The following is a 26,928-nucleotide window of genomic DNA, read 5'->3' as shown; positions in this document are numbered from 1 at the left end:
GAAGGTATTGAAACATGGAGTAAAAACAACATTCAAAATTCTGCAGGCAGAACTGCAGCTCTGCGAAAGAAACTACTCTTTTAACTTTGCCACTTGAAGGTAATGGATAGGATGAAAAACTGATGCATTCCCCTGAACAGCATCAGCCCTCAGGATGTCACAAAGAATCCAGAGCAAAGAGAGGGGTCAGCATAGAGTTAAAAAAATATAGAAACAGAGAGAAAGAGATAGAAACGGAAACATGGATAAAAGGGGGAAAGCAAAAAAATGAGACATGCACACACACACATATAGAAAGTGCAACACATTTAGGATGAAAGGCATGCAAGATGAAAGGAGAAGGAGAAAGGACAGAGAGAGGAAGAGATTATTATTCAATGCATGGATTGAATATTTTAAACTGATTGAATTACAAAACTAATAAATTACAGCCAATGTCATATTTCATGGTTACAACCTGTAGACTTTGATCAGTAGGCTCAATAATTAAACAACTAAAATGCAGGTTTCAGCGGAGGAAAGGCACGGCAGCGATGAGTGGTGCCAGCTAAACAGTTCCATCTCATCCCTGGTGCCAGTGTAGTGCCAGCTGGTAACTGGACCCAGATGCCCGTCACTCATTTTTTTTTCATTACTGGAGTGGGGCGAAGGGTCAACAGGATCATTTGCTTCATTCCTGTGATACTTGACATTACATCATTGCGTCTCGATCAGCCTGAAAATGCAGTCGTTGTGGTATGGGAAATGTGGCAGTGAAACATATGTACAGTGAGATCGCAGAAACAGCAACATGTGAAACCGCTCACTCTCTGGCTCACAGGGCACTTTGTGCTCAAAAATATCAAGGAATTTCATGTTTAAAAATTTGTTTTACACTTTATGAGAATGGTGTGGGAGATTTGTCACTACCTATAATTGGAATGTCGAGGAAGCTTCTATACTCTCTGTATGGATCACCTGACCTTCCTCTCAGATCTGCCTTTGTAAATGTGTTGAGAGTGGGCATCAATTGACACAGAAATACAGACTCTGAAGCAATACCAAATGATCTTTTGATCCATCTGGGCGGCACGATTAGTGTAGCAGTTCGTGCAATGTTGTTACAGTGCCAGTAACCGGGTTTCGAATTTGGCGTTGTCTGTAAGGAGTTCATCCCCCACCTTCAAAATGTACCAGAGTTGTAGGTCAATTGGGTGTATGGTAATTGGGTGGCATGGACTTGTGGGCCAAAAGGGCCTGTTACCATGTTGTATGTCTTAATTTAAATTTAAGACTGGGCTTCATTTAAAGGTCTTGTCCACAGAGTAGGATCTGCGGCAGTCCAGCCAACCCTCAGTACGACACTGGAGTCACAGCCTGAATCCTGTCCTGAAACCTTCCCCAGCGGGTGGCTTGAATCCATGGGTTTTGATTGGGAATTGAGAGGAATACCAGCAGCTGAGCAGCTCAGTGGACTCTTCCTTCATCACCGCTCCTAATCCTGCTGGCAGTAGGTGGACTGGCGCTAAGCATGAGAGGGAAGGGAGTTAGCAGGGAGTAGGGGGTAGGTGGTGAAGTGAATGTGTCAGAGCTAGTGTCCAACATTCCATCCACCCTCTATCTCATCACAACAGCACAACATTCTATTCTTCCCCTTAAGCTCCCTTGTAACCACTTCCATGCTGTCCACCTCAAGAGCAATTCCCCATTTCAACCAAAGATATTTCTGGTTAATTCTTCATTGCTTTTGATTAGGGACTGACCTGTAATTATGACCCCCAACTGATGAAAGTATCTGCTCTATGATTAACCTTGTGAATTCTCTCAAAGTCTGCATCAAATCGTTTCTTTCTCAAGAAGAATGAGGCCCAGACTGGTCTCTCTTTGCAGATGGAGTGTAACATGAGTTCCACCATTTAATGAGGGGGGGGGGGCATGGCTGGTAGAGCAGTGTCCTGCTCTCTTCCCTAACCCGTTGACGGTTAAATATCTGTCCGCGGATGTATTTATTCACTTTGTTGCTGACAGCTCTAAAGAGGAGGGAACTCCAAAGACTTATGAGTCATGGAAAGGCTCCATCTTAAAGGGCAACTCCTTTTCTGAAGCTACGTCCTGTTACGAACTGCATGTAACGCGCAACAAGAGACAATAAACCAGTGTTAATTTTAAAACACTAATTTTATTTCTTAATCTTAAAGTATCCTTAACACAAAATCTATCCCCAACTATGCGCAGGTGATGTGTGTGTGTGTGTGTGTGTGTGTGTGTGTGTGTGTGTGTGTGTGTGTGTGTGTGTGTGTGTGTGGGTGTGTGATACCCAAGTGCAAGCCAAAATCTACAAAGTTACTTCAAAGTTCAGTCTTTCACATTCAGAGTTGAAGTGTAGGCCTTTGAAATTTCATGTCCAGAATTAATGATGAACTGGTGGGAAGACTGGAGTTGTCGCTGCTACAGACTCATGAATTCTTCTTGTGTTGCCTTTGAAGAAATGTCCATCCACACGAGCTGTGGTTATAACACCCCTGGTCCTTTTGTAGGCAAGACTAAAACTGGGTAGCCTCCACAAAGCTTCCAAGACCTTGGCACTGGTCTCTCCAAGTAACTTCTCTGTTAGTCACAATCAATATGAAGCACTTTGCTTCACAAAAAACCCTCCTGGCACAGGGCAATCCACTGAAATGGCCCAGTCATTCAGAGAACATCCTTTGCTCTGAATTCCCAAAATAGGTGGCCACAAGAGCTGCTTCAAAAAGCTGTTTTTTCTTCAGCAGTTAGAATAGTTCTCCCTTGCAAAACCACAATGTCTTTACAAATGTACCATCCCTAACATCGAAGTACTCGAGATGGCTGAGGCCGACAGCATCGAATCCACACTGTTGAAGATCCAACTGCGCTGGGTAGGTCACATCTCCAGAATGGAGGACCATCGCCTCCCCAAGATCGTGTTATATGGCGAGCTCTCCACTGGCCATCATGTCAGAGGTACATCAAAGAAGAGGTACGAGGACTGCCTAAAGAAATCTCTTGGTGCCTGCCACATTGACCACCGCCAGTGGGCTGATATCGCCTCAAACCGTGCATCTTGGCGCCTCACAGTTCGGCGGGCAGCAACCTCCTTTGAAGAAGACCGCAGAGCCCACCTCACTGACAAAAGACGAAGGAGGAAAAACCCAACACCCAACCCCAACCAACCAATTTTCCCCTGCAACCGCTGCAACCGTGTCTGCCTGTCCTGCACTGGACTTGTCAGCCACAAACGAGCCTGCAGCTGACGTGGACATTTACCCCTCCATAAATCTTCGTCCGCGAAGCCAAGCCAAAGAAAGAGAAGAAAGAATCTGGAACAGACTGTGACAAGCTTTCCCTCAGTTCTTCTAATATATCAAATTGTTGCTGGGCTATGACTTGTGATGGTACTTGTGTAAAACATTATCTTAACCGTGACTATTCAGTTCCTCCTGTCTATACTATCCCTTACAGTGATATCCCATTTTACTAAAACGGGAGCTTGTAATTGAGTGAAAACCCAGCACCCACCTTTTCAATTTGCCTTTGAATCTTGTGTTTGAGTATAACCTCTCATTCTTCTAAACGTTGATGAGCATTGGGCCAACTTTCCCAGCTTCTACTCATTCATTAACCCCTTTTTTCCATAATTCAACCCTCCCTCACCCCCTTCTCTGCACTGTCTCCAATGCAAGTCCATCTTTAAATATGGAATTCAAAATAATATACAATAATCAAGGTGTGGTCTCAATAGCACCTTGTTACATTGCCTTAAGACTTTTTACTTTGATACTCCACATCCCTTGCTAAAAAGGACAACATTTGATTCACCTTCTCTGCACCTGCTAGTCAACCCTTTGTGCTTCATTCACTAGGACCCCTTTGTGGAGATTTAGGAGTCTACAGGTTCACCACTGTTCTATTTTTAAAAACAAAGAGGTTCTTCTGCATCCAATGGAAATGGAGATGAAGGCAGTGGTGGTGTGGACTCTGGAAACTAACTTCAATGGGCGAATAGACGATGAGATAACCTGCAAGGTGAAGCTGCTGGAACAAGGCCAATGTCTCTCGCCTGGAATGTGGATCATTTTACAGTCGGCTCTCCACATTATACTGAAGGTGTAGAAGAAATGAAACCCAACATCGCAAAGTTAAACTTATCCGTAAAGGCAGAGTTGATGGGGTCTTGCTCCTTCAAGACCTTCCAGGATTTGCAAAGGGTTCAGTAGATTAGACAATTGAAGATATTCCATCAGCAAGCAGCCAGAATTGTAGGTCAGTAGCTCATTAAAAATGATGAAGAATTGGAAGGCCTTTAGTCAGAGAAGGGACACACAAACGCTGGAGTGCTTGAGGAGGATAGCATGGATGTAGTTAAGCAGAAGCTTCCTGTGTGAGAAATGAGGTGAGATGAAAGAAATGAGGAGTGCATGATCCAGTGGGCTGAATTCCCTTTCCTGTGCTTTACTCCTTTTGTACTCTCACTGTTTCCACTTGGCACTGTTGGTCCTGCTGTCACTCAGTCTACAGCAACTGTGGTGGGCGGGGGGGGGCTGAAGGAATATCAAGACCACCTGCCTCCTCATTGACTACTTCACTTTCCTGCAGTCTCCAGGGTTTGGAATAGTCCAGGTAACACCATAAATTATTCCCTGCAGACTGTCACAGACAGTGATGCCCAGTGGCTATAAGCTGAGGTTGGAGTTAAAGTCACAACATGCCTTATTACTACTCTCCATCAGTGTGTGCAAGTAGCAGGCAAGTTTATTTATAGGTTTCATTTGACACTGTACAGGATGCTGCAAAGCTGTGCCAAATGATTTTTTTCCTCATTTGTCCCGAGTGCATAATAATTCCATCACATCTTGGATCCCATTCATGGGGTTTGGCCAAAACATCCAGAGGTGTCATCTCATTGAACTCAGCCTTCTATCAGAGGGTGAAATCCTACACACTGACTGACCTCCCAGTGACTCCTGTCACAAGGGATCAGGCTACATTTGTTGCACTTTTCCTGCTTGCAGATTCTAAAAGGACATGGCTGCAGTGGGAAAGTGCTGACAAGATTTAGCAGCATGGCATCAGAACTGAGCGATTGCAGCTTTCCGGAAAGAAAGGCAGAAATGAGAAGAATATTTTGCACCAATGGGACATTTGAAAACTCAACGCTATCTTACTAATGTAGCCAGTGGGAAATATCAAGAAAAAAATCTGACTGGGCAGCTCTCCCTGCCTCAGTCTGTCTGAAGCAGATACCTACGAAAAAAACTACCCAACCGTTTGGTGTCTGGCTCACTGAAGTGATGGTCCCCACACTCCCTGAAAACTCACCGGTACCCCAATTCCAACAACCCTGATACTCACCAGGACCTTAGTTCCTATTCTCTGAAATTCATCAGGACCCTGGTTCTCACACCCTCTGAACATCACTAAGACCCCAGTTCCCACACCTCCTGAAACTCACCAGGACCCCATTTCTCACACCTCCCACACTGGGACCCCAGAAGCAGAATCAGGGTTTTAATGTTATGAACAAGTCATGAAATTTGGTATTTTGTGGCGGTGTCATAGAGCAAACATTCATATTATTATAAATAAAAAATGTTATAGTGTATGAAAAGTAAGACAATGTCTTTGGTTCATTGATTATTCAGGAATCTGATGGCTGCGGGGAAGAAGCTGTCCTTGTGCCACTGAGTGCTCGCCTTTAGGCTCCTGTACCCTTTCCCCGATGGTAGCAGAGTGAAGAGGGCATGGACTGGGTGGTGGGGGTATTTGAAGCTGCTTTTTTAAAGATACCATCTTATGTACATCACTTCGATAGAGTGAAGTCTGGTGCCTGTGATGTCGCAGGCTGAGTTAACAACTCTCTGGAGTTTATTCTTGTCCTGAGAGTTGGCGCCTTCATACCAGACAGTGATGCAACCAGCCAGAATATTCTCCATGATACACCTGTAAAAGTTTACATGAGTCTTCAGTGACATACCCAATCTCCTCAGACCCCTCACAAAGTATAGCTGTTGGCGAGCCTTCTTTGTGATTGCATCAACATGGAGGCTCCAGGACAGATCCTTGGAGATGTTGACACCCAGGAATTTGAAGTTCTTGACACTCTCCACGACTGAGCCCTTGATGAGGACTGGGTCATGTTCTCCTGGCTTCCTTCTGAAGTCCACAATCATCTCCTTGTTTTTGCTAACATTGAGGGCAAGCATTGCCATTACACCATGCAACGAGATTACCTATCTCCCTCCTGTACGCTTCCCAGTTTCCACACCCGAAATTAACCAGGATCCTGGCTCCCAGACCTGAAACTCAACAAGACTCCAATTCCCATATCCCTTGAAACTCACTGGGACCCCAAATTCCACCTCCTGAAATTCACCGGGAACCCAGTTCCCACTCTCTGAAACTCACTGGGACCCTGGTTCCTAATGCCTGAAATTCACTTGGTTCCCACTCCCCGAAACATGAGTACAGGCTAGTTAGGCATCTGACTAGATCCTTGGGTGCACATTCTGCGTAAATTCTTGTCATCTCAACAACTGGCATGCCATCCTCATGTCAATGAGCATGCTTTAAGGAACCATCTACCTACCGTTGACTTCTCTACAGTCGATACAGAGCTGGAGCTTCTCTTCTGCTGTGAAGAAGGAAAGAAAGTCAAATGAGCAGTGGTGTGATGAATGCCAGCTTAATTAATACTTAATAGAACTTTACTAGTCAAGGGCAGGGAAGGATTTGGAAGCATTGCTGGATGGAGGTAGTTAAATAGCCTGCCCTTATGGCAATGACTGCAGTCACTAACTGCAGTAATGAGCCTATCACTAATCACACACACTAGACAGGACAGTGTAGAGTCTTCCTACAACAGCCCAAACAGAAATGGAGGTCATTCTTCCTCGTGGGCCAGGTTGATACAGAGCTTTGCTTACACTTTGACTTGTCAGCTTATCGGACGATAATGGCAGAAATCTCAGCACATTTATAAAGTCTTCCATCTGTTGTAGGACCTCAGACTAAGGTCTGAATCCTGGCTGAGGCTGGATAGGTCAACTTTAACCGGCATTGGAATATGAGGTGAATATCCTCCTCCCAGGATAAATCTAGCTTACAGAGGTCTGTCTAAACTGTGTCTCTTGTAATGCGGGAGTTACCTTTGGCTAGGACTGGGCCTTTTACCAACAGACAAACAGACATCTCACAGGTCCTCAAAGCAACACTAAAGACTGTAGGCAACTGAACTCGACCAGCGCTCCATCCCTAACCTACATCCAAATGGGATTTGTCTATGTTAGTGAACCAAAGTATTCTGTTTCTGCTCCTGGCTCCCAAAATAGGGGAAGAAGCAGAATCCTGAGCTAGTCCCTTCATCTTCCAACCCCCAGGATGGCTTCGAATGAAAGATTAGTCTCTACTGTTAACAACATGGTGGAGATGAGTTGCTGAGACATTAAAAGTAAATTTCAATAAAAACCTTTAGTTTTGTTTATCAGCAATAAAGATTATCAGCATTGTGAGAAAACACTGATGTTTAATTGAGCAGGGAGGACATAGCACTGGGTCATGGGGCAGAGTTTCCAGAAGTATGGCACTTCTTGCCAGATACTCTCTGACATTAAGCATTCAGCACTGTTAAAAAACCGTGGAATTGTAATCTAAAATTCCCCAGGCCAAGTGTGCTGAGTTTAATTATTATGAACACTAAGCTAGACAATGGAGAATAAGGCGTGCTATGTCAAAGACTCACTTCTGTTTTAATAAAACATATTATTTGAATTGTAATTGCAGATCTTATCCTTTCAATTAGAGCCCATGGTGTTTGTAAATGCCTGCTCTCTACTTTCGGATAGTCTTGGAGTTTCTGGTGACTGAAACTGTAGCTTCATTAGGCACTCATAAAGCGCAGGATTCAAACAGTTCCAACAGTTCAAAAAAGATCATACGATGGGCAAATAAGGTAAAATGTCCACAAGATTAGAGCCAGGTTATTCAAGACTGAAGTCGAGATATGTTATCAATGTTGCCTGTGGGTTCCTTTGTTGAACGTTGAGTGGGTGGGGAGGGGGGTGGGTGAAGGAGGGAGGGAAGGGAGGGGGAAAAAGGGGAGAAAATGACACTGTGTATATTCAAGAGGGAAATGTTTGTGTGTAATTTAGTCAGTATGGTTCATAGTGAGAAAAATATTTTTTTAAAAAAAAATGTTGCCTGTGGGACTTTTCTGTGCACAGATTAACTTGCAAGGTTCCCAGATAATAACAATGTCGACATTTTATTGACTGTAAAGCACTCAAGACTTGAGAGGAGAGGTGTGTTTGGTACAGCTGCAACTTCACGGCTCCTGTGACCTGGGTTCAATCTTGATCTCTAGTGCTGTCAAGGTGAAGTTTGCTTGTTTGGCCCGTGACCTCGAAGGCTTTCTTCAGGTGCTCCAGTTTCATCCCAAACGTGTGTGGATTGATTGGGTAAATGGACACTGTAAATTGTCTCTGGTGTGTAGATGGGCATAGCGACTGCGGTAGGATCAGCAAGGAGTTAATAGGAATGTGGAGAGAACAAAATGGGATTAGTTCAGGCAAGTGCTTGCTGGGTGGTGGTTTGGTACAGACACTCTCAGCTGAAGGGCTTGTTTCCATGCTCTGTGACTGTCTGACACTTAGAGGTGCACTGTGACACTGCTGGCACTGTCAGGCTGCTAAGGGAGCAGAAAGAAAGTGCAGTGAAGCTGCAGTCTGACTATTCCCAAACAGAACAATACAGGGATGGATGTCTTTCTTATTTCCACATGGTGTGTGGGAAAGGTTCTCAATCACAATGGTGCATCATGGCTTTTTGATCCTCTGAGTCCATTGGAATTTAAAAGACATTAAAATATACAAATAAACAGACTCGGAGTTGCCAACAAGAAACAAAATCCAACATACCTGTGGCATTGCTCAACTGTGGCCTGTTACACTATCTATTAGCCTATCCCTTTGAGGATGCAACCCAGGCATGAAACTCATGGGATCAGGGTAAGTGCAAAGGTCAGGCTCTGCGTCAGTACCATGCACTTACTTTGAGGTGGTTTTGCATCTAATAACAAGGGCTGCCATCTGGTATGTGCCTGCCAATGTGTGCAGCAAGACTGCGACAGATGGAAAGATTATAAAATCATTAAATGTAAGTATCTACACAAGGTGGAGACAAGTAGATCTAATGTTCCAAGGGGAGAATTGCTCTGTTATCTGTGTGAATCTCATAAAAAGAGTAGGAAGAAATCACTTATTTTTCTTTAGCACCATTTATGGGCTCAGCATCTGACCCATCCCAAAGCACTTTATAGCCAATAACGTGCCAGAAGTGCAGTTGTCCTGAGCAGCAAGGTATGCCATCTCAGTGCACCTGGCGATATATCATTAGTGAGGTTACGCAGCACGCAGCATACCTTCTTCGAGTCTGGCTTCTGACAGACTTTGGCCGCTTGAGGGATGGCATTTACACTGAAGCTGTCGGGATCTTCCCGGTCTCGGATTTTCGATTCCTTCAGCAATGAGTCGAGCTTCTTTTTAGCTACACTCTCCACGTGTTTCCTGTTGGCCGTAGCCTGTTCAGGGAGAGACCAGGGGCAGACCTGTTAGCGCCACATGAGCGATTGGGGGGGGGGTTTGAGATGGGGAGAAAGTAAAAGGAGAGGAGTGGTGGGTGGGGAAGACAGAGAAGAAAGAGTGAAATCACTGCTACTCTGGTGGCACTCTTGTCCCACAGCTACATTGTGGAATGGTATGGACATGCAGTTTGATGAGGTCTGTGCACAGAGGAGCCATTGCAGCAAATGCAGGTCTGGTGGATACTGGACATAGGCTGAATAACGGGATCTTTCACCTCCTTCAACCATGTCCTTCCAAGTCCAGAGCACCAGTTCCCCACCCAGAGACTGGAGTTCCAGTGGCAGATTAAATCTTATGCCCAGCACCCTCGCAGCTGATGATGCTGCTGGCCTCTGCACGCTCAGCTCAAACCAATGCAACCACAGAGGCCCCAGGGCAGGGAGGAGGGCTTGTGGCGGCAGAGGTACCACTTATATTTCAACGTTGTGTTATCATCGTGGATAGAATCCTCCATTCACACCACTTGAACTCTTTACTCCCATTGGTTTCCCCACAAAATAAATCTTACAATACAGCGCTAATCACTTCTCCATGGCTTACTGGATAAAGAACATTCAGTCCATTATTCCTAAGATGGCTGTTGGAGAGAGTTATGTAATTACTACCGCTTCCCCAAACTGTGGGGTATTTCCCTTATCAAGTACTTTATCCAACTTTTTTTGAAGATTACCCTTGAAGCTGGTTCTGTTCAGTTGGAGATCACAGCAGCCCACAGCGTTATACGTATGTTATTTTTTCCTCCCCAAAGGTACTGTGTGCAACCTCTCCTCCAAAGCTTGCCCCCTTCCACCACACCCCTGGTCTTCTGCAGCCAACACCCAGTGAGAGATACAATGAAACTGAGCTCAGGATGGACCTGACATTTTCTCTCAGCTTGAGCTGGTTCCAACAGCCAGTGGCGACAGCTTCCTCATCCAATAATATTCTTGTGATTAGGCTGACATTGACCCTGTTTGAATGTTGTGTTTGAATTTCTATTTTTAGAATTTTTCATTGAGGTACCAGGATTATTGTTACAGGGACATTGACTGTTTCAGAAGGGCACCAATGTCAAATGACTCCTTGGAGAAGGCAAACCGAACTGCACCACAGCTGGCAGCACATCAAGTTCTTTACTTTATTCTAGTCCCCTTTCTGTTTCTCCTTCCTTTTCACATCAGCTGGTGGTCCTCTGGTAACACAGCCTGCACAAACCTAGCAGCACACTACAGTGGCCATTGTGGCTGAGGCAGCTCCTGTCCACGGATATTGTCCTTGCTTGTGATTGGAGTCACACCTCACACAAAGGAAGACAGCAGTGGGTGTCAGAAGCCAATTATTCCAGCCCTGAGGTTCCTCAGGGCAGTGTCCTCGACCCAAGTATCTTCAAATGCTTCATGAATGTAAGTAGGGACCTTTGCTGATGTCATAGCAGTATTCAAATCCATTCACAACTCCATGACTATAAGCAGCAGGACCAACACAACGTTCATATGTGGTTGTATAAGTGGCAAATAACATTTGTGTCATAAAGGTGCCAGGCAATGACCATCCTCAACAAGAAAGAGTCCAATCATCTCCTCTTTATATTCAACAATGTTACCATTGCCAAGACTTCATCGTGTGTGTGTAGAAGACTGCGTGTCCAAGGAGACCATAAAGGTATTCCACATTCAGAAACCATGGATGAACTAGGAAGTAGACTCACCAAGGAAGGCCAGTTTAGTGGCTTTCAAGCAAGGAGGCTTGGCCCTCTATGAGAAATCCAAGTAGGATCACAGGCTCTGATCTCCCTTCCATCTCCCATCTTTATAAAGCACTGCCTTGTTGGCTGTGAACATCACAACGACCCCCATCACCCTGGTCACAATCTCTTCTCAATCATTGCTACCTTTGGGTAGAAGGTACAGAACCTTGAAAACCAGTACCTCTAGGTTCAAGAACAGTTTCTCAAACCACGTATCAGGCTCTTGAACCTGTAGGTTAGACTACAACAGTCCCCAGCAAATATTCCCATACTTCAGGATTTAGTCTTCAGCCTCAGTTATGGAAGCAAGGTACTGTAAAACTACATTTGAACTGTTATATCTTTAAAGTAATCTCAGTGCAATGCAATCAACTGAAAATTTATTCAAGTAAATAATAAATGTCAAAAGTTGGAACCCATTAAACAATAATTAGATACTACATTCCTTTAATTTTGATACAAAATTCCGACTGCTCTAAATTGTCAATAGACTTAATTACCATTATGGGGATGAGCACTGAGTTTGGCCGAGAACCATGTGATCTGGACAGGAAATGTTTCAGTGTGCCATTGTCTTTGTAAACTTATTTTTGTGTATCTCTGATCTAGTCACAATAGCAGTTAACTTGCTGTTGGTGTGGAAACATATCTTTAGATTTGTCCTTTTAATTGAAAGAAAACCTCACAAACCTAATTAGCTGACCTCACAGGTCCACAAGTGTTTACTTGTTTGAAAGGGAAGAGGCAGCCAGGCCAGGATCAGGTGGAATGCCGTTTTAAGACATTGGCTTATCAATCCCAGTGCCCCCAACTCCCAGCCTTCACTGATCAGTGCAGAAGATTAGGCAGGGTGTAAAATCAGCAGGGGAAGGTTGGGTTAGTATTGACTACACGTGGACTGACAGAATAGACTCCGACTGAATGCCCAGTCTGGGTGACAGGACAGTCCTGGGACTCTACTGCTGATTGATAAACATCTTTGTTGATCGCCCTCTGTTGGACTCTGTCAGCCAGCAGTCAAAGAAGGTTTAAAGGCCAGACTGGGGAAATCCTTGATGAATGCCCGTAGCACAATCGCTAGCTCTGAAACTGAATCTAATGGTCAAAAATCCAACACTGCCCTCAAAGAGTCTCAGTGCGAGAAGGAATTTAGATGGCAAACACAAGCAATTCGATACCTAGGTATACAACTAGATAATAATCTAGGCCATCTAAATTCATATATTTTAATGCCAGGAGTATTGTAAAAAAGGTGGATGAGCTGAAAGTGTGGATTGATACTTGGAAGTATGATGTGAGACATGGTTGCAGGAGGGATGTGATTGGCAACTGAATATCCCTGGGTTTCGTTGTTTTAGGTGTGATAGAGTCGGAGGGGCAAGAGGAGGTGGGGTTGCATTGCTTGTCAGGGAAAATATTAAAGCGGTGCCTAGGAAGGATAGATTAGAGGGCACATCCACGGAGGCTATTTGGGTGGAACTGAGGAGTAGGAAAGGAGAGGTTACACTTGTAGGGGTGTATTATAGACCACCCGGAGGGGACCGAGACCTAGAGGAGCAAATCTGTAGGGAGATAGTAGATATTTGTGATAAGCACAGGGTTGTAATTATGGGAGATTTTAATTTTCCACATATAGATTGGGAAACACATTCTGTGAAAGGACTGGATGGGTTAGAGTTTGTGAAATGTGTGCAAGATAGTTTTTTACAACAATATGTAGAGGTGCCGACCAGAGAAGGAGCAGTGTTAGATCTACTGTTGGCAAATGGGATGGGTCAAGTGACGGAGGTTAGTGTTGGCGAGCACTTCGGGTCCAGTGATCATAATGCCATCAGCTTCAATGTCATTATGGAAAGAGAGAAGTCAGGGCCAAGGGTTGAGGTTTTTGATTGGGGAAAAGCTAGATTTGAGGAGATGCGAAAGGACTTGCAGGGTGTGCATTGAGACAATTTGTTTAATGGGCAGGATGTAGTAGAGAGATGGAAGTCTTTTAAAGATCAGATTTTGAGAGTGCAAAAGCTTTATGTTCCTGTTAGGTTAAAAGGAGGGGCAAAAGGTTTGAGAGAGCCGTGGTTTTCAAGGAATATTGGAAACTTGGTTCGAAGAAAAAGGGAGGCGTACATTAGATATAAGAAGCATGGAGTTAAGGAGATGTTTGAAAGATACATTGAATGTAAGAGGAATCTTAAGAGAGGAATTAGGAAAGCTAAAAGAAGGTACGAGGAAACTATGGCAAGCAGGGTGAAAACTAATCCAAAAGAGTTCTACAAATATGTTAATGGTAAGAGGAAAGCTAGAGACAAAATTGGTCCCTTAGGGAATCAGAGCGGAAAACTGTGTGTGGAGCCTAGAGAAATGGGGGAGATATTGAACAGTTTCTTTTCTTCGGTATTCACTAAAGAGAAGGATATTGGGAGATGTGAGATAAAAAAAGCAAATTGGGTAAATATGGGGAATATAGAGATTACAAAAGGTGTAGTTTTAAGGCTTTTGAAGAATATAAAGGTGGATAAGTCTCCGGGACCAGACGGGATCTTCCCCAGGACATTGAGAGAAATGAAGGAGGAAATAGCAGAGGCTCTGGCGGTAATTTTCCAAATGTCATTAGATATGGGGATAGTGCCGGAGGATTGGCGCATTGCGCATGTGGTTCCGTTATTTAAAAAGGGTTCAAGGAGGAAGCCTGGAAACTCTCGGCCTGTAAGTTTGACGTCTGTGGTAGGTAAATTAATGGAGAAAATTCTTAGAGATAGTACTTATATACATCTGGATAGACAGGGTCTGATCAGGAGCACTCAACATGGATTTGTGGGAGGAAGGTCATGTTTGACCAATCTGATTGAATTTTTTGAAGAGGTGACTAGGAATGTGGATGAGGGTAGCGCAGTGGATGTTGTCTATATGGACTTCAGTAAGGCCTTCGATAAGGTACCACATGGAAGGTTAGTTAGGAAGGTGCAGTCTTTAGGTATAAATTTTGAGATAGTCAAATGGATTGAACATTGGCTGAAAGGGAGAGGCCAGAGAGTGGTAGTGGATAATTGTCTGTCAGGTTGGAGGCCGGTGACCAGTGGTGTGCCTCAAGGATCTGTATTGGCACCATTGTTGTTCGTTATATACATTAATGATCTAGATGATGGGGTGGTGAATTGGATTAGTAAATATGAAGACGATACTAAGATAGGTGGAATAGTGGATAATGAAGAAGGTTTTCAAGGATTGCAGAGGGATTTGGGCTGCTTAGAAAAGTGGGCTGAAAAATGGCAGATGGAATTTAATGCTGATAAGTGTGAGGTGCTTCATTTTGGTATGAAGAATCAGAATAGGACATACGTGGTAAATGGGAGAGCATTGATGAATACAGAAGAGCAGAAAGATTTAGGAGTAACGGTACATCGTTCCCTGAAGATAGAAACTCACGTGAATAGGGTGGTGAAGAAGGCTTTTAGTATGCTGGCCTTTATCAATCATTGCATGGAATATAGGAGTTGGGAGGTGATGTTGCGATTGTATAAGACGTTGGTGCGGCCTAATTTGGAGTTCTGTGTGCAGTTCTTGTCGCCTAATTATAGGAAGGATATAAACAGAGTGGAGAGAGTGCAGAGAAGGTTTACCAGAATGTTACCTGGGTTTAAGCATCTAGAGTATAGGGAGAGATTGGACAGATTAGGTCTTTATTCTTTGGAGCGTAGAAGGTTGAGAGGGGATTTGATAGAAGTATTTAAGATTATGAAAGGGATAGACAGAGTGGATGTGGATAGACTATTTCCGTTAAGAGGAGGAAAGATTAAAACAAGAGGACATGAGTTAAGAATTAAGGGGCAGAGGTTTAGAGGTAACATGAGGGGGAACTACTTTACTCAGAGAGTGGTAGCCGTGTGGAATGAGCTTCCGGGAGAAATAGTGGCGGTGGAGTCAATTGTATTATTTAAGAAAAGGTTGGACAGGTATATGGATGAGAAGAAGATGGAGGGTTATGGGCATTGTGCAGGGAGGTGGGACTAGAAAGGGGTGTTTGGTTCGGTGCGGACTAGAAGGGCCTAATGGCCTGTTTCCGTGCTGTAATTGTTATGTTATGTTATGTTATCTATACAAACTAAATTATCAGCCATTAATGAAGAAATTACAAGACGACTTAGAACATTGGAAAGACTTACCACTACTGATAGGAAGGGTAAATTGCATTAAAATGAATATCTTCCCAAGGATACAATACCTATTTCAATCGTTACCAATTCACCTAACTGAAAAATTCTTCAATGAGCTAAAGAAAATAATAAGGAAATTCTTATTGAAAGGGGGGGAAACCGAGGATAGTGCTAGATAAATGAACTGAATGGTACAAACAAGGGGGCTTACATCTACCAAACTTTAAGAATTATTATAGAGCAGCACAATTAAGATACCTATCAGATTTTTATCAAACAGGGGAAAAACCAGATTGGACCAGATTAGAGCTAGATAAAATAGGGGAGAAAGTACCTGAACATATACTATATAAGTGGGATGAAAAGCTGGTGCAACATAGGAATTCACCAGTACTGCACCATCTGCTCAACATTTGGAAGAAGATTCACGTAGAAAGGAGTAAAACAAATTATCAACTACCAAAATTAATATTTTCGCAAAATCAACTAATCCCTTTCACAATAGATAACCTCTCCTTTAGAGAATGGGAGAGAAAAGGGATCAAAATAGAAAATTGTTTTTCGGGAAATAAATTATTATCTTTTGAACAAATGAAGTACAAATATGGTATAACTCACGGTACAATGTTTGCATACCACCAACTGAAAATCTACTTGAAGAACAAATTGGGAAGCAGACTGAGGTTACCAGAAGGAAGGAATTTTGAATATGTGATTACAGACACAATGATAATTAAAAGATTTATAACAAACATGTACATCAAACTGCAAGAGAAAGAGAAGGAGGAAATAAGCTGTAAACCCAAACAAAAATGGGAACAAGATCTAAACATAAAGATAAAGAATGAAACATGGGAAAAGCTATGCTCCGGAACTATGAGAAATACAATAAACACGAGGTTATGCATGATACAATATAATTGGTTACACAGGCTATACACCACGCCCCAAAAGTTAAATAAATGGGACCCAACAGTATCAGACAGATGTTTTTGCTGTAAGAAGGAAACGGGAACAACAGTACATGCAATTTGGGCATGTGAGAAAGTGGAAAAGTTTTGGGAAGATCTAAACCAGGTATTAAATAAAATCACAAAAAGCTACATACCAAAAAATCCAGAGATCTTTCTTCTAAGTAATATAAGAAGTAAAGAACTTGGACTCGATTTGGATGGAGCACAAAAAAGGTTTGTTATGATAGCCTTAGCTGTAGCAAAAAAATGTATTATGTCAACCTGGAAATTAGAAGATAGCCTGAGAATATACAGCAATGGTACATAGAAATGAATAAATGTATTCCATTGGAAAAAAATAACATATAATTTAAGAAATAACATCACAGAATTCGAACAAATTTGGGAACTGTACATGGAACACAATAGAGAAGTTCTACCGCGGACCTCCACCACCTAAAATGACAGAAGGAGAAGAAGACAAAATGAACTGACCCAGTATGTAAAAGTAGAAGACACAAATTTCTTGTTTATTTTCATTGTGTGATGACATTGTTTAATGGGTTTAATATATCATATAGGTTGAACGTTGAGTAGGTGGGGAGGGGGGGGGTGAAGGAGGGAGGGAAGGGAGGGGGGAAAAAGGGGAGAAAATGACACTGTGTATATTCAAGGTGGAAATGTTTGTGTGTATTTTGGTTAGTATGGTTCATAGTGTGAAAAATAAATAAAAAAATTAAAAAAAGAGTCCAAGTGCGGATGATGGTTTTTAATCTGAAATATAATATTGCTTCTCTCTCCCAGCCCGACCCACTGATTAAGTCACAATACAGGGTTTGTCTCGATGAATCAGAAGGGTCTTGATCCAAAACATAGACTATCTATTTTCCTCCACAGATGCTGCCTGACCCACTGAGCCCCTCCAGCAACTGAAGTTTGCAGCAGCTTCCAGAACTTTCAGTCTTGTATGACTCCATGTCTCTAGCTGACTCACACTGAACTGATACAGCATTGGCTGCACATTAAGACTGTACCTGACTTTGTTTTTCAGCTGATGATCATAGACACTTCAGAACCTATCTGCAGTTTCCAATTAGAACATCAACCCTCTTTTGGAATCTGAAATTATTAACTCACTGAGTGAGACAATATCCAGGTGGTCCATCCTAGTAGTTTGACTGAGTTCAGGGATTGAGTGTAACAATGAGATTTTTTTTTAACACTATCAGTTTTCAATATAAAAGTACCCATGTCCATCTGAAAGACTGACACTGCAATCAGTGAATGAGGCCTCGCACCACACCTGCATCATAGTGAAAGATGAAGCAGCATATCTGTCACTGGGAGCACTGGGGTAACCCAAGAATATGCCCTGATGATCACCCACCCCTATGACTCCAATTCTTATCGCCACTGGATAAGCCTCAAGGTCAAAAGCAGAGAGAGGTCAGATCTTTAACTCTATTTTGTCAGATCTTTATTTTCCATCTGGTCTAAATGATCCTCGAGGGGTATTAACAGCTTCCAATCTTACAAGCATGATCTGCCATTCAGTTAGATTGGGAGTTTTGTGGTTGAACTCCATTCACCTGTTGCTCTGCTGTCTGGAAAGTCTCAATGTTCCCATTGGTCATCGTAGCCTAATTTAGATCTCTCCTACCTGAGGGCAAAAAGTTGAAATTTAATGCCTGAATGACCACAATAGCTGGAACATTTACGATATAAGTGACATGTCAGTAGTCTCCAACATGTCCCATTCCATCCTATTGATCTAGAACCTCATAAAAACGTTCAATGGACCAGAATTTGATCAGTTTTCCCAGCATCTCAAGGTTCAAAAATGGTTTCTTGACCATGTATCAGGCTCTTGAACCTGCATTCATAGACTACAATGTTGCCATCAATAGCGTGTCTGAGATGTTGCCAATCCTCTGTGGTAGCCCTGAGATCTCCAGGAATAAAAAGGCAAAAATTTCTAAGAACATTAAAAATGTTGTGCCAGTGTTTAAATTTATTGTAATATTTTTCCAATTGGAAACAGATTCTACATTAAATAGGATTGGATGATCTTTGTCAATCAATCCAAAATATTTATTCCCTCAACTCTGATACTTTTGGAATGGATCATCAAAAGTGTTGAACGAATTTTAAATTTTGTTGGTGCTGTGAGGTTAACCTTCGGTTCTTGGCTAACTATTAAAGAGTTGCCTATCCCACATTGTTCAGGGGCTCACAGTAGCTGAGCACTGTGCCTGATAGCGCCAAGTTTGGGAAAGCTTTCTGCCCCAATAACATCAGGTCCAAAGTTAGCCAGACTTGAAACACTCTATTTTTCTCTCCAATCTGCTGCCTGACCTATAAGCATTTCCAGTGTTTTCTAACTTTACTTCAAAGGTGAGTGGAACATCTTAAGTTGGGTATCCTACCCTCTCAGGGAAAGCAGACATTTTAAACCCTCCACACTGCACAATCCCCATGAGGTGCCATCCCTTGTCAGTATCCAGAAGGCACCTCAGTACTCCCTTTGACATTCACTTGGGACTATACTACACATCAATGGTGGGAAGTGGGGGGTGGGATGTGGGTGAGAGGTAAGATGCTACAAGTTCAGTCAACAGTACCTTCCACTTCATATGAATGCATCATCAAGGAGGAAGGAAAAGCAGTAAGAAAAAACACAGAAGCACAGAAATCATTAGCAAGAATCTTGTGTAGTTTTTGTGAAAGCTGTAAAGAATTACACAGAACGTACAACACAGAAGCAAAAATAGCTGGACCTCCTGCTTCTGGAGGTGATCCCATGATTCTTGCTGGGAACTGGGGAGGCTTTGTAGAAGGTGGGAATGATGGCGAAGGGAAGCTGAATTATACCTCTGCCTGTACCTATGTTCAAAGGTGTCCTCAAAGGAGATAACAATTACTGGACACCCAGCACTGGAACGGCACGGAGTCAATGTCTTCAGGAGAGATAAGGTCCAAAACATTGCAAGATAAAATTAAAGGTAGAAAAATAAATGGCAATCAATCTGTTTTCCAACCCAGGTGACATTGATACTTGATTGGCAGTGGAAGGGGTCATAAGAAGCAATGGTGGCCATCTTGTAAACATCATTCTACACCAAAATTATTCAATGCCCATCTCTAAACTTCTACTCTTCCTCTTTCTTTCAGACGACTACCCTGATATCAGTCCTCATTAATTAAGTCCTCCCTATCCCATGTTGTTGCATGTTCAATAAACCCATGATGCCTTTTCTATCCCTGTCTTTGGCTGACCCAACCAGTGATAGGCTCAGATTTAAAATACCATCTATGTTCCAACAGAATCAGAATATTACGTTCTTTCAGAAGCTCTGCATTAACCAGGACATTCACCGTGACAGGGAGCTTTGAGATTATTAAAGGGTTTCCCAACAGCAGATAGAATTTAAAAAGGGTAATTATCTACAAATGTGCTCTTGTGGTGTTGAAAATCTTTCTTATTCTTCTCCTTTTCAACCTCCGCACCAACCTTCAATGAGTATCTGAACCTTTAATTATCATCATTAACAATTGTCAAAATAGGATCATTGCATGTACCTTGTACATAAAAAGGATTAATGGGACAGAGTGGCTCCATTTCAAACAACCGTCTGTATAAAATTAAAGCAATGTTATGCTCCCAATATCTCGTTGCCCTCAGGAACCATTGAAATGCTCATTTTCTATTTTTTTTACTTACATCTCCATTCATCAACTTGCAATCATCTTCGATTTCATCAGCGCTGTCCTCATCCGACACCTCGCCCTCCTCAGCATCGTCACTGATATTTGCTGATAGTTTCTTGCCCTGAAGTGGAAGAGGTGGACATGCCAGATGTGAGAGGGTAGTAAAGAGAGGAGAGAGATGGGAAAGGGGAAGGGAGAGAAGGAAGGAAAAAGAGAGAAAGAAAAAATAAACAATGGAAAGAAAGAAAGTGAGGATGGTGAAAAGGATGGATGAGGTAAATCAGAAAAATGGGAACGAGAGGGACACAGGCATGTGGGTAATGGGAAAGAGATGGGAATGAGAGGGGAAAGCAATGTGGAGTCAGATGAGAAGATGGTGTAAGCCATGAAGAGGGTGAAGTGGAAAAGATAAAAATAAATGAAAAGGAGTTAATAAAGAAAAATTGAAAAAACAGTATAATGGAAATGTCAGAAAAAGGGATGTGAAGAGATAAAAGTTGAAAAAGTAAGATGGGAAATGGTACAAAGGGGGAGGAAGAGTAAACAGTGAGAGAGTGAGTGACAGAGAGAGAAAGGGGAGAGAGAGAGAGATAGAGACATAGGAAAGAGAAACAGAGAAGAGCAGAGAGGAGTCCAAATGAGAGAGAGAGAGGGAACAAGATTTATGGGTAGAGCAAAGGAAGTGGATAGGTAAAAAAATATTCGTTTTAACCAAATCAAAATGGCCACTTAAAAACTTTGGCCTGGTGCCTTTGGGTCTAGTTTGATTTAGTCATAACCCCCCCAGACAAGCCCACTTTCAAACCAAGACTTTTCAAGCAGTTGTAGGAGTTGTCTTATGAACAGAGGCCAGAGAAAAATACTGAAGATAGCTCCGATGTGTCAGACCAATTGATGTTGACAGAGATTGACACTGTAAAGGATGTGCACCAGAGGCTTCAAAACACATCCACTTTGTTACACTGGACTTTGAGTGATATAAAGCAATGTTCTGAAGTTTCTGAAAAGAATGATAATTTTAGAAAGAGGGCAATTCAGCCTTTCTATAACAGTGCACAAGATCCACATCTCCTTGTCATGTCAGGAACACTGTGTGCTCATGCACAGGTCACTGAACACCTATTAGCAACTGCATGTCTTGGTTGTAGTTTTAAGTTAATGCAAATTATTTCTGGTTTGATTCTCAATCTGATCATGGAGACGTGTCTAGTAAGGGGTGAAGATCAGCTAAGATCCTTCCCAATGGCAGTAATTATTTCATGGTCAAATAGTTAATGCCGAATCAATAGCAATATGCATTTACACAGTCTTTAATTCATCTAAACATCCCAAAGTGTTTCAGAGGGAACATTGTCAAATAAGATTTGATGCAGGTTACAGATGATATTACCCAGAAGTTTGGTTTGCTTTAAGGACTGTTAAAGAAGGAAACAGAGCTTGAATGGAAGAGAATTTTCAGGTTCAGGGCTGGGGCCTTGTCACCTAAAAGAATGGCCACCAAGAATGGGATAATTAACATATCAGAAAACTTACAGCACAATTCAGGCCCTTCGGCCCACAAAGTTGTGCTGAGCATGTCCTTACCTTAGAAATTACTAGGTTTTCCCATAGCCCTATTTTTCTAAGGTCCATGTCCTATCCAAAAGTCCCTTAAAGGACCCTAATGTATCTGCCTCTACTACCGTTGCCGGCAGCCCATTCCACGTACCCACCACTCTCTGCGTTAAAAACGTACTCCTGACATCTCTTCTGTACCTACTTCCCAGCACCTTAAACCCGTGTCCTCTTGCAGCAACCATTTCAGCCCTGGGAAAAACTCTCTGACTATTTACACGATCAATGTCTCTCATCATCTTAAACACCTCTATCAAGAGACCTCTCAGCCTCCGCCTCTCCAAGCAGAAAAGGCCGAGTTCACTCAACCTGTTTTCGTAAGGCATCCTCCCTAAACCAGGCAACATCAGGTCAGTGATTAAGTTCACTGATGCTCAAGAGACCAGAATGGTGAAGACCATGGCCTTGGAGAAGGTCACAGTGCCAGAGGGGATGCAAGACCTTGAGGTATTTCAAAACAAAATGTCAACATTGAGGCATTGTTAATGTGTGTTGGGAACAACATGGCCAATGGCTGATCAGGGCTCAATAAGAGGGATGGCCACAAGATCCCAATGGGAGAATTCCCAGGTCTTCCTGCAGAGTTAGGGGCAAACCATCACAAAGGAATCTATTCACGAAAATGTAAAGTTTTGGCCCATCATATTCTTTACAGTGATTCTGACATTGTAAGGAAAACTTATTCACCTTGGTTTGATTAACGTGCTTTCCTTAAATGACCTAATTTATTTCCTTTCTGTGGACAATTTCACTAGCGGTGAAATTTACATCAGGACCAGAGCTTGAGCATAAATCAAACGTGTCCCCAATCTCTCCAGTACCTGCCTAATTTAGATCAGGGGAGTAAAGCAGAGATAGCAAATAATTCACCTCCAGTTCTCATTTCTGTCTCATGAAGATCATTTGTTTGTCAGGCATGTACAATATTGCAAAATATTCACTAGATGTGGCCACTGTTGCAAATAAGACGTTGCTGCAGACCACGGTGTCTGTGCTGAAGGTAGTGGCGCCCATGATTGGCAGTAGTCATGAGGGGTTGCAGACTTTGGGGAAGTAGAGGCACCAGAAAACGGGGAGAACAACCCCCTGTTTGAGAAGGAGAAGCAGAGGAGACGACCCATGGGACAGTGACCATGGCAGCGGGCCAGTGAGGTCTTTGCAGTTGAAGAAATGCACAGGTGGCAGGCTGTTGGTGACTCAAGGCGAGGAACCCATGCAGACTGTGAGCTGCTGACAACTGCAGTCAAGGGATTCACACCCAGGCTGTGGACTATTGGAGAACTGGCTGAAGGGGTATGGGAACTGAGATGCGAGAGGGTGCCGAGGGCACTGATGAGTTCCTGATTTTGTCAGAGGTTTGGATCTGGAACCCGGGCTGTTGATGGTTTGGATTGTACTCTGTGTGGCTGCGGGGCTGCCGAAGTGTTGGAGGCAAATCTGCAAACACTCAGGATCCTTGAGGGGACTCTCTTTTGCTTTTCTTTCTCTAACTATAAGAGGTGATTGAGAAAAATTCTGCTGATAGCAAATCTGCCTGCCTTATGGCAGACAGAAACAAATGCTGTGTAAAATTGCACTGTTTTTATCACAAGACAATAAATTGAATCCTGAAATATTGTCCATGCTTAATTACCCCTGATAGTGGAGTTAACTACAATGGTGGGCCTGGTATCACTCACAGGGAAGAGCAAGTAAGAGGTCATAGGTCAGATTTCCTTCCCTGGACAGTATTGGTGATGGGTTTTACAAGTGGTTTTATGATACCCATTAGTGGGACTAGCTTTGTTAATTTAAATTCCCCATGGTAGGATTCAAATTAAATAAGACTATAAGAAATGGGGGCAGAAATAGGCTATTCAGCCCATCAAGTCTGCCTAGCCATTTAATCATAAGCTGATCCATTTCCTCACTCAGCCCCACTGCCCGGCCATCTCTCCATAACCTTTACTGCCTTGACCAAACAAGAACCTATTAATCTCTGCCTTAAATACATCCAATGACCTGTCCACATTCAACCTAAAGAAATTCCTCCTGAATTCTTTGTGTGATCTGCCAGAAACTACCTCTCATAATGTATCTGTGTTCTGAACACAGCTTGAACTTCAATCTGAACAAATTTCCCTAGATCTAAAGATCACAGAGAAATGGTTTTCTTTACATGTGGTTATAAAATGATCGCACATAAGTACTTGTAGGGGCATTTCTCCAAAGTTCCTCAATATTTATTGACCAATATCACCACAACACCTATCTGGACATCATCAGCTTACTGAGTTTGGTCAGGATCCTTTCCCCAGACCATAAAAGTGACTCTATTTCCTTAACTATTAAGTATTTTTTGGATCAAAGGGTATTTTATAAATGCAAATTGATTTTTATAGCAGCTTTTCCATTTAAGTTACAGAAATGAGAGAACATGTTACCTTGACAACATTGGAAAAAAAATAACTTCCCAGCTTTCTTTTTTAGCAAATTGAATTCAGATAGAACATAATTGCCCTTTCATCCATCTTTAAGGCAGGTGACCCCAATGGCCTCATCATGCCTTACTAAATATTAATGAAGGCTTGATTGCTTTTGTACCTTCACAAGTATCTTTCCCTTCAAGCTCTCAGGGGAAGGCAACTGAGTCGTGTTGTCCACATGAACAGAAGACACGTCAAGTTTGTCCCCCAAGATTTCACACAGGTACTGAGCCATCTTCTTTTGCTGGGGCACGCTGCAGTGATTTTCTATTGAGAGGATGATTGGATATCTGCAACCCAGACACAAGACAAACATTCAGCATAAACCCTAACAACTTTGAAACGCAATGGCCTTGAAATTCAATCTCACAGCATACGTTGTGGAGGAAGCTAACCAATCATGTAACAGCTCTGGGAGTGTTTGATGCAACAGTGTGGGGAGAATTTCACTCTCTACCTAGCCTGCACTGTACCTGAATGAACAGTACAGAGGGAACAAAAGTCTGTATGTAACCCATGGCCAGAGAGTCACAGTGTTCTTCAGCATGGAAACAGGCCCATCTTGTCCATCCTGACCAAGCTCATCCCATTGCCTGCACTTTGCCCATATTCCTCTGAAGCAGGAATGCCCAAACTTTTTAGACCATTGGCCCCTTCATGTAATCCTTGATCCTTCATCGACCCTCCCCAGGTATGGAATCCCCTCCAGTGACATTCTTTATATGTTGGGTGGGGGGGGGGGGGGGGGTGGCGGCGCTTGCCGGGCTGGGGTGGTGGTGCTGGCCGGGGGTTGGGGATGCCATTACCAAAAGTACAAAGAGTACACACCTCTTTCTTCTCTACTCTGTCCACTCTCCCTCGTCCTCCCGTTAGTTCTCAACATTAAAAGGCTGAAGCCAAATACAACATGGCGGCCACCAAGGCCAGCTTTCGTGAGAGGTTGGCCACCACTGCCATAGATGCTATTTTTTGTAGATACGCCCCTGCTTTCCACCACAAAAGTTCAATCAACCACCCATGCCCCCTATGTTTATCAACCCCCTTTCAACCCCATGGCATTTATCGAACCCTACGATAATCCCATCAGCCATTTTGGAGTCCCCTGCTCTAAACCTTTCCTGTCCACGTGCCTGTCTAAATGTCTTTTGATTGTGACTGTGGTCTTGCTTCTTGTGGGAGCTCATCCATTTATCCATCACCACTGAATGAAGAAGTTGCCCCTCAGGACCCTTTCAAATCTTTCCCCTCTTACCTTAAATCTATGCCTCCAGTTTTAGATTCACCTACTATGGGGAAAAAGCTATATTTATTTACCTTATCTATGCCCTATTGATTTGGCAATTAGGTTCCCCTTCATCTCTTACATTCGAGGGAGAAAGTTCCCAACCTCTCCTTGTAATTCAAGTGCCTCCTTGTAATTCAAGCTGATTTGGGGTGAAGGCAATTTTTCTCTGTACTTAACCCATGATGAGGCTTACACAAAGGCGAAACAATTCTTCAGACTCTTGGGTTAAAATGGGTCAAATCAGTCTCCACCATAAACTGGAGCCATTATAGCTCAACCTGGGTACTCACTCAGACTTTGCAAAAGCGTATTTGTTGATGGTTTCAATCACATCTCGGAAGAGGATTTTGGAGGTGAGTGTGTAACCATGGTGAACAATGGGTTCTCCATCTGGTCCATCCCAGCAGTCAACTGCAATGCAACATGATTTCTCATAAAAGCCAATGCATGAAGTTGAACCTGTGGTTTAACACAAACTCCAGAGAAAAGTATGATTAAAATTGATCCCACCCCCCTCCTATGCCTCCCTTTTTCTGCAATCTACTCAATTCAGACATCTTTGTTTTTTCTCTTTTACAGGTCTTGTGTGGATCCCATAGTTTTCTCGACTCAACCACTAACTGTTTAATTTTTTTTTAAATTTAAAAATATTTTGACATACAAGTAACAGGTCTTTCTGGCCCATAAGCCCATGCCACCCAACTAACCAACAACCCCGGCACGTTTTGAAGGGTGGGAGGAAACTGCACAAACAAGGAGAATGTACAAACTCCTCACAGAGAGTGTCGCATTCAAACCACGGTGACTGGCGCTATAACAGCATTGTGCTAACCGTGCCGCCCTTTTTTAGGACCCAGGCTATGAAATTCTTGCTATCAACCTGTTCTGCCTCCCTGTCCCTTGCTCTCTTCAGCTTAAAAAGCTCCTTCAAATCTTGAGGCACACACGAGCCTACAGATGCTGGGATCTAGCGCACAAACAATCCGCTGAAGGAACTCAGCAGGTTGAGCAGCAACAGCGGGAGAAAAAGACATTTTGGGTTGGAACCCTTCATCCTCACAAGGTACCTCTTTGACCAAGATTTCAGCCATCTGGCCAAAGATCTCTTTACGTGGCTTGAAGGGGAAGAGAATTAAAAACGATACAAGTTCAAGTGTGGAATGCATTCACTAAAAACGTGATGGAGGCAGGTTCTACTGTGGAGAAAGAAATTCTGAGGAGAGGTTTTAAGGCCACAGAGAAGGATCAGGAGATGGAACTACTGAGCTCCTCTGGTAGAGAGCTGATGAAACATGTTGGGCTAAATAGTATCTTTGTGCTGTGACTTTATGATTAACAATAGACAATAGACAATAGGAGCTGGAGTAGGCCCTTTGGCCCGTCGAGCCAGCACC

The 26,928-nt window shown here is 43.0% G+C and overlaps 1 protein-coding gene across 4 annotated transcripts in view; it reads right to left on the bottom strand.

The window, feature by feature from the left end:
- Positions 1-26,928, bottom strand: part of plch2a (phospholipase C, eta 2a) — a 315,314-nt gene that overhangs the window by 49,210 nt on the left and 239,176 nt on the right. For 3 of the 4 annotated variants that reach the window (XM_069918573.1, XM_069918570.1, XM_069918572.1), the window contains 5 exons: positions 25,825-25,945; positions 24,368-24,539; positions 20,184-20,291; positions 9,413-9,571; positions 6,584-6,628 (listed from right to left, as the gene is read on the bottom strand). In XM_069918573.1, the coding sequence (XP_069774674.1) occupies positions 6,584-6,628; positions 9,413-9,571; positions 20,184-20,291; positions 24,368-24,539; positions 25,825-25,945 (605 nt within the window). The remainder of the gene's footprint in view (positions 1-6,583; positions 6,629-9,412; positions 9,572-20,183; positions 20,292-24,367; positions 24,540-25,824; positions 25,946-26,928) is intronic. The other variant, XM_069918571.1, reaches the window with a different exon arrangement.

This window comes from Narcine bancroftii, chromosome 2 (assembly GCF_036971445.1).
Source record: "Narcine bancroftii isolate sNarBan1 chromosome 2, sNarBan1.hap1, whole genome shotgun sequence".
Lineage (NCBI taxonomy): Eukaryota > Metazoa > Chordata > Chondrichthyes > Torpediniformes > Narcinidae > Narcine > Narcine bancroftii.
Note: the sequence above shows the minus strand (reverse complement) of the source record. Positions and strands in the feature narration are given on the sequence as shown.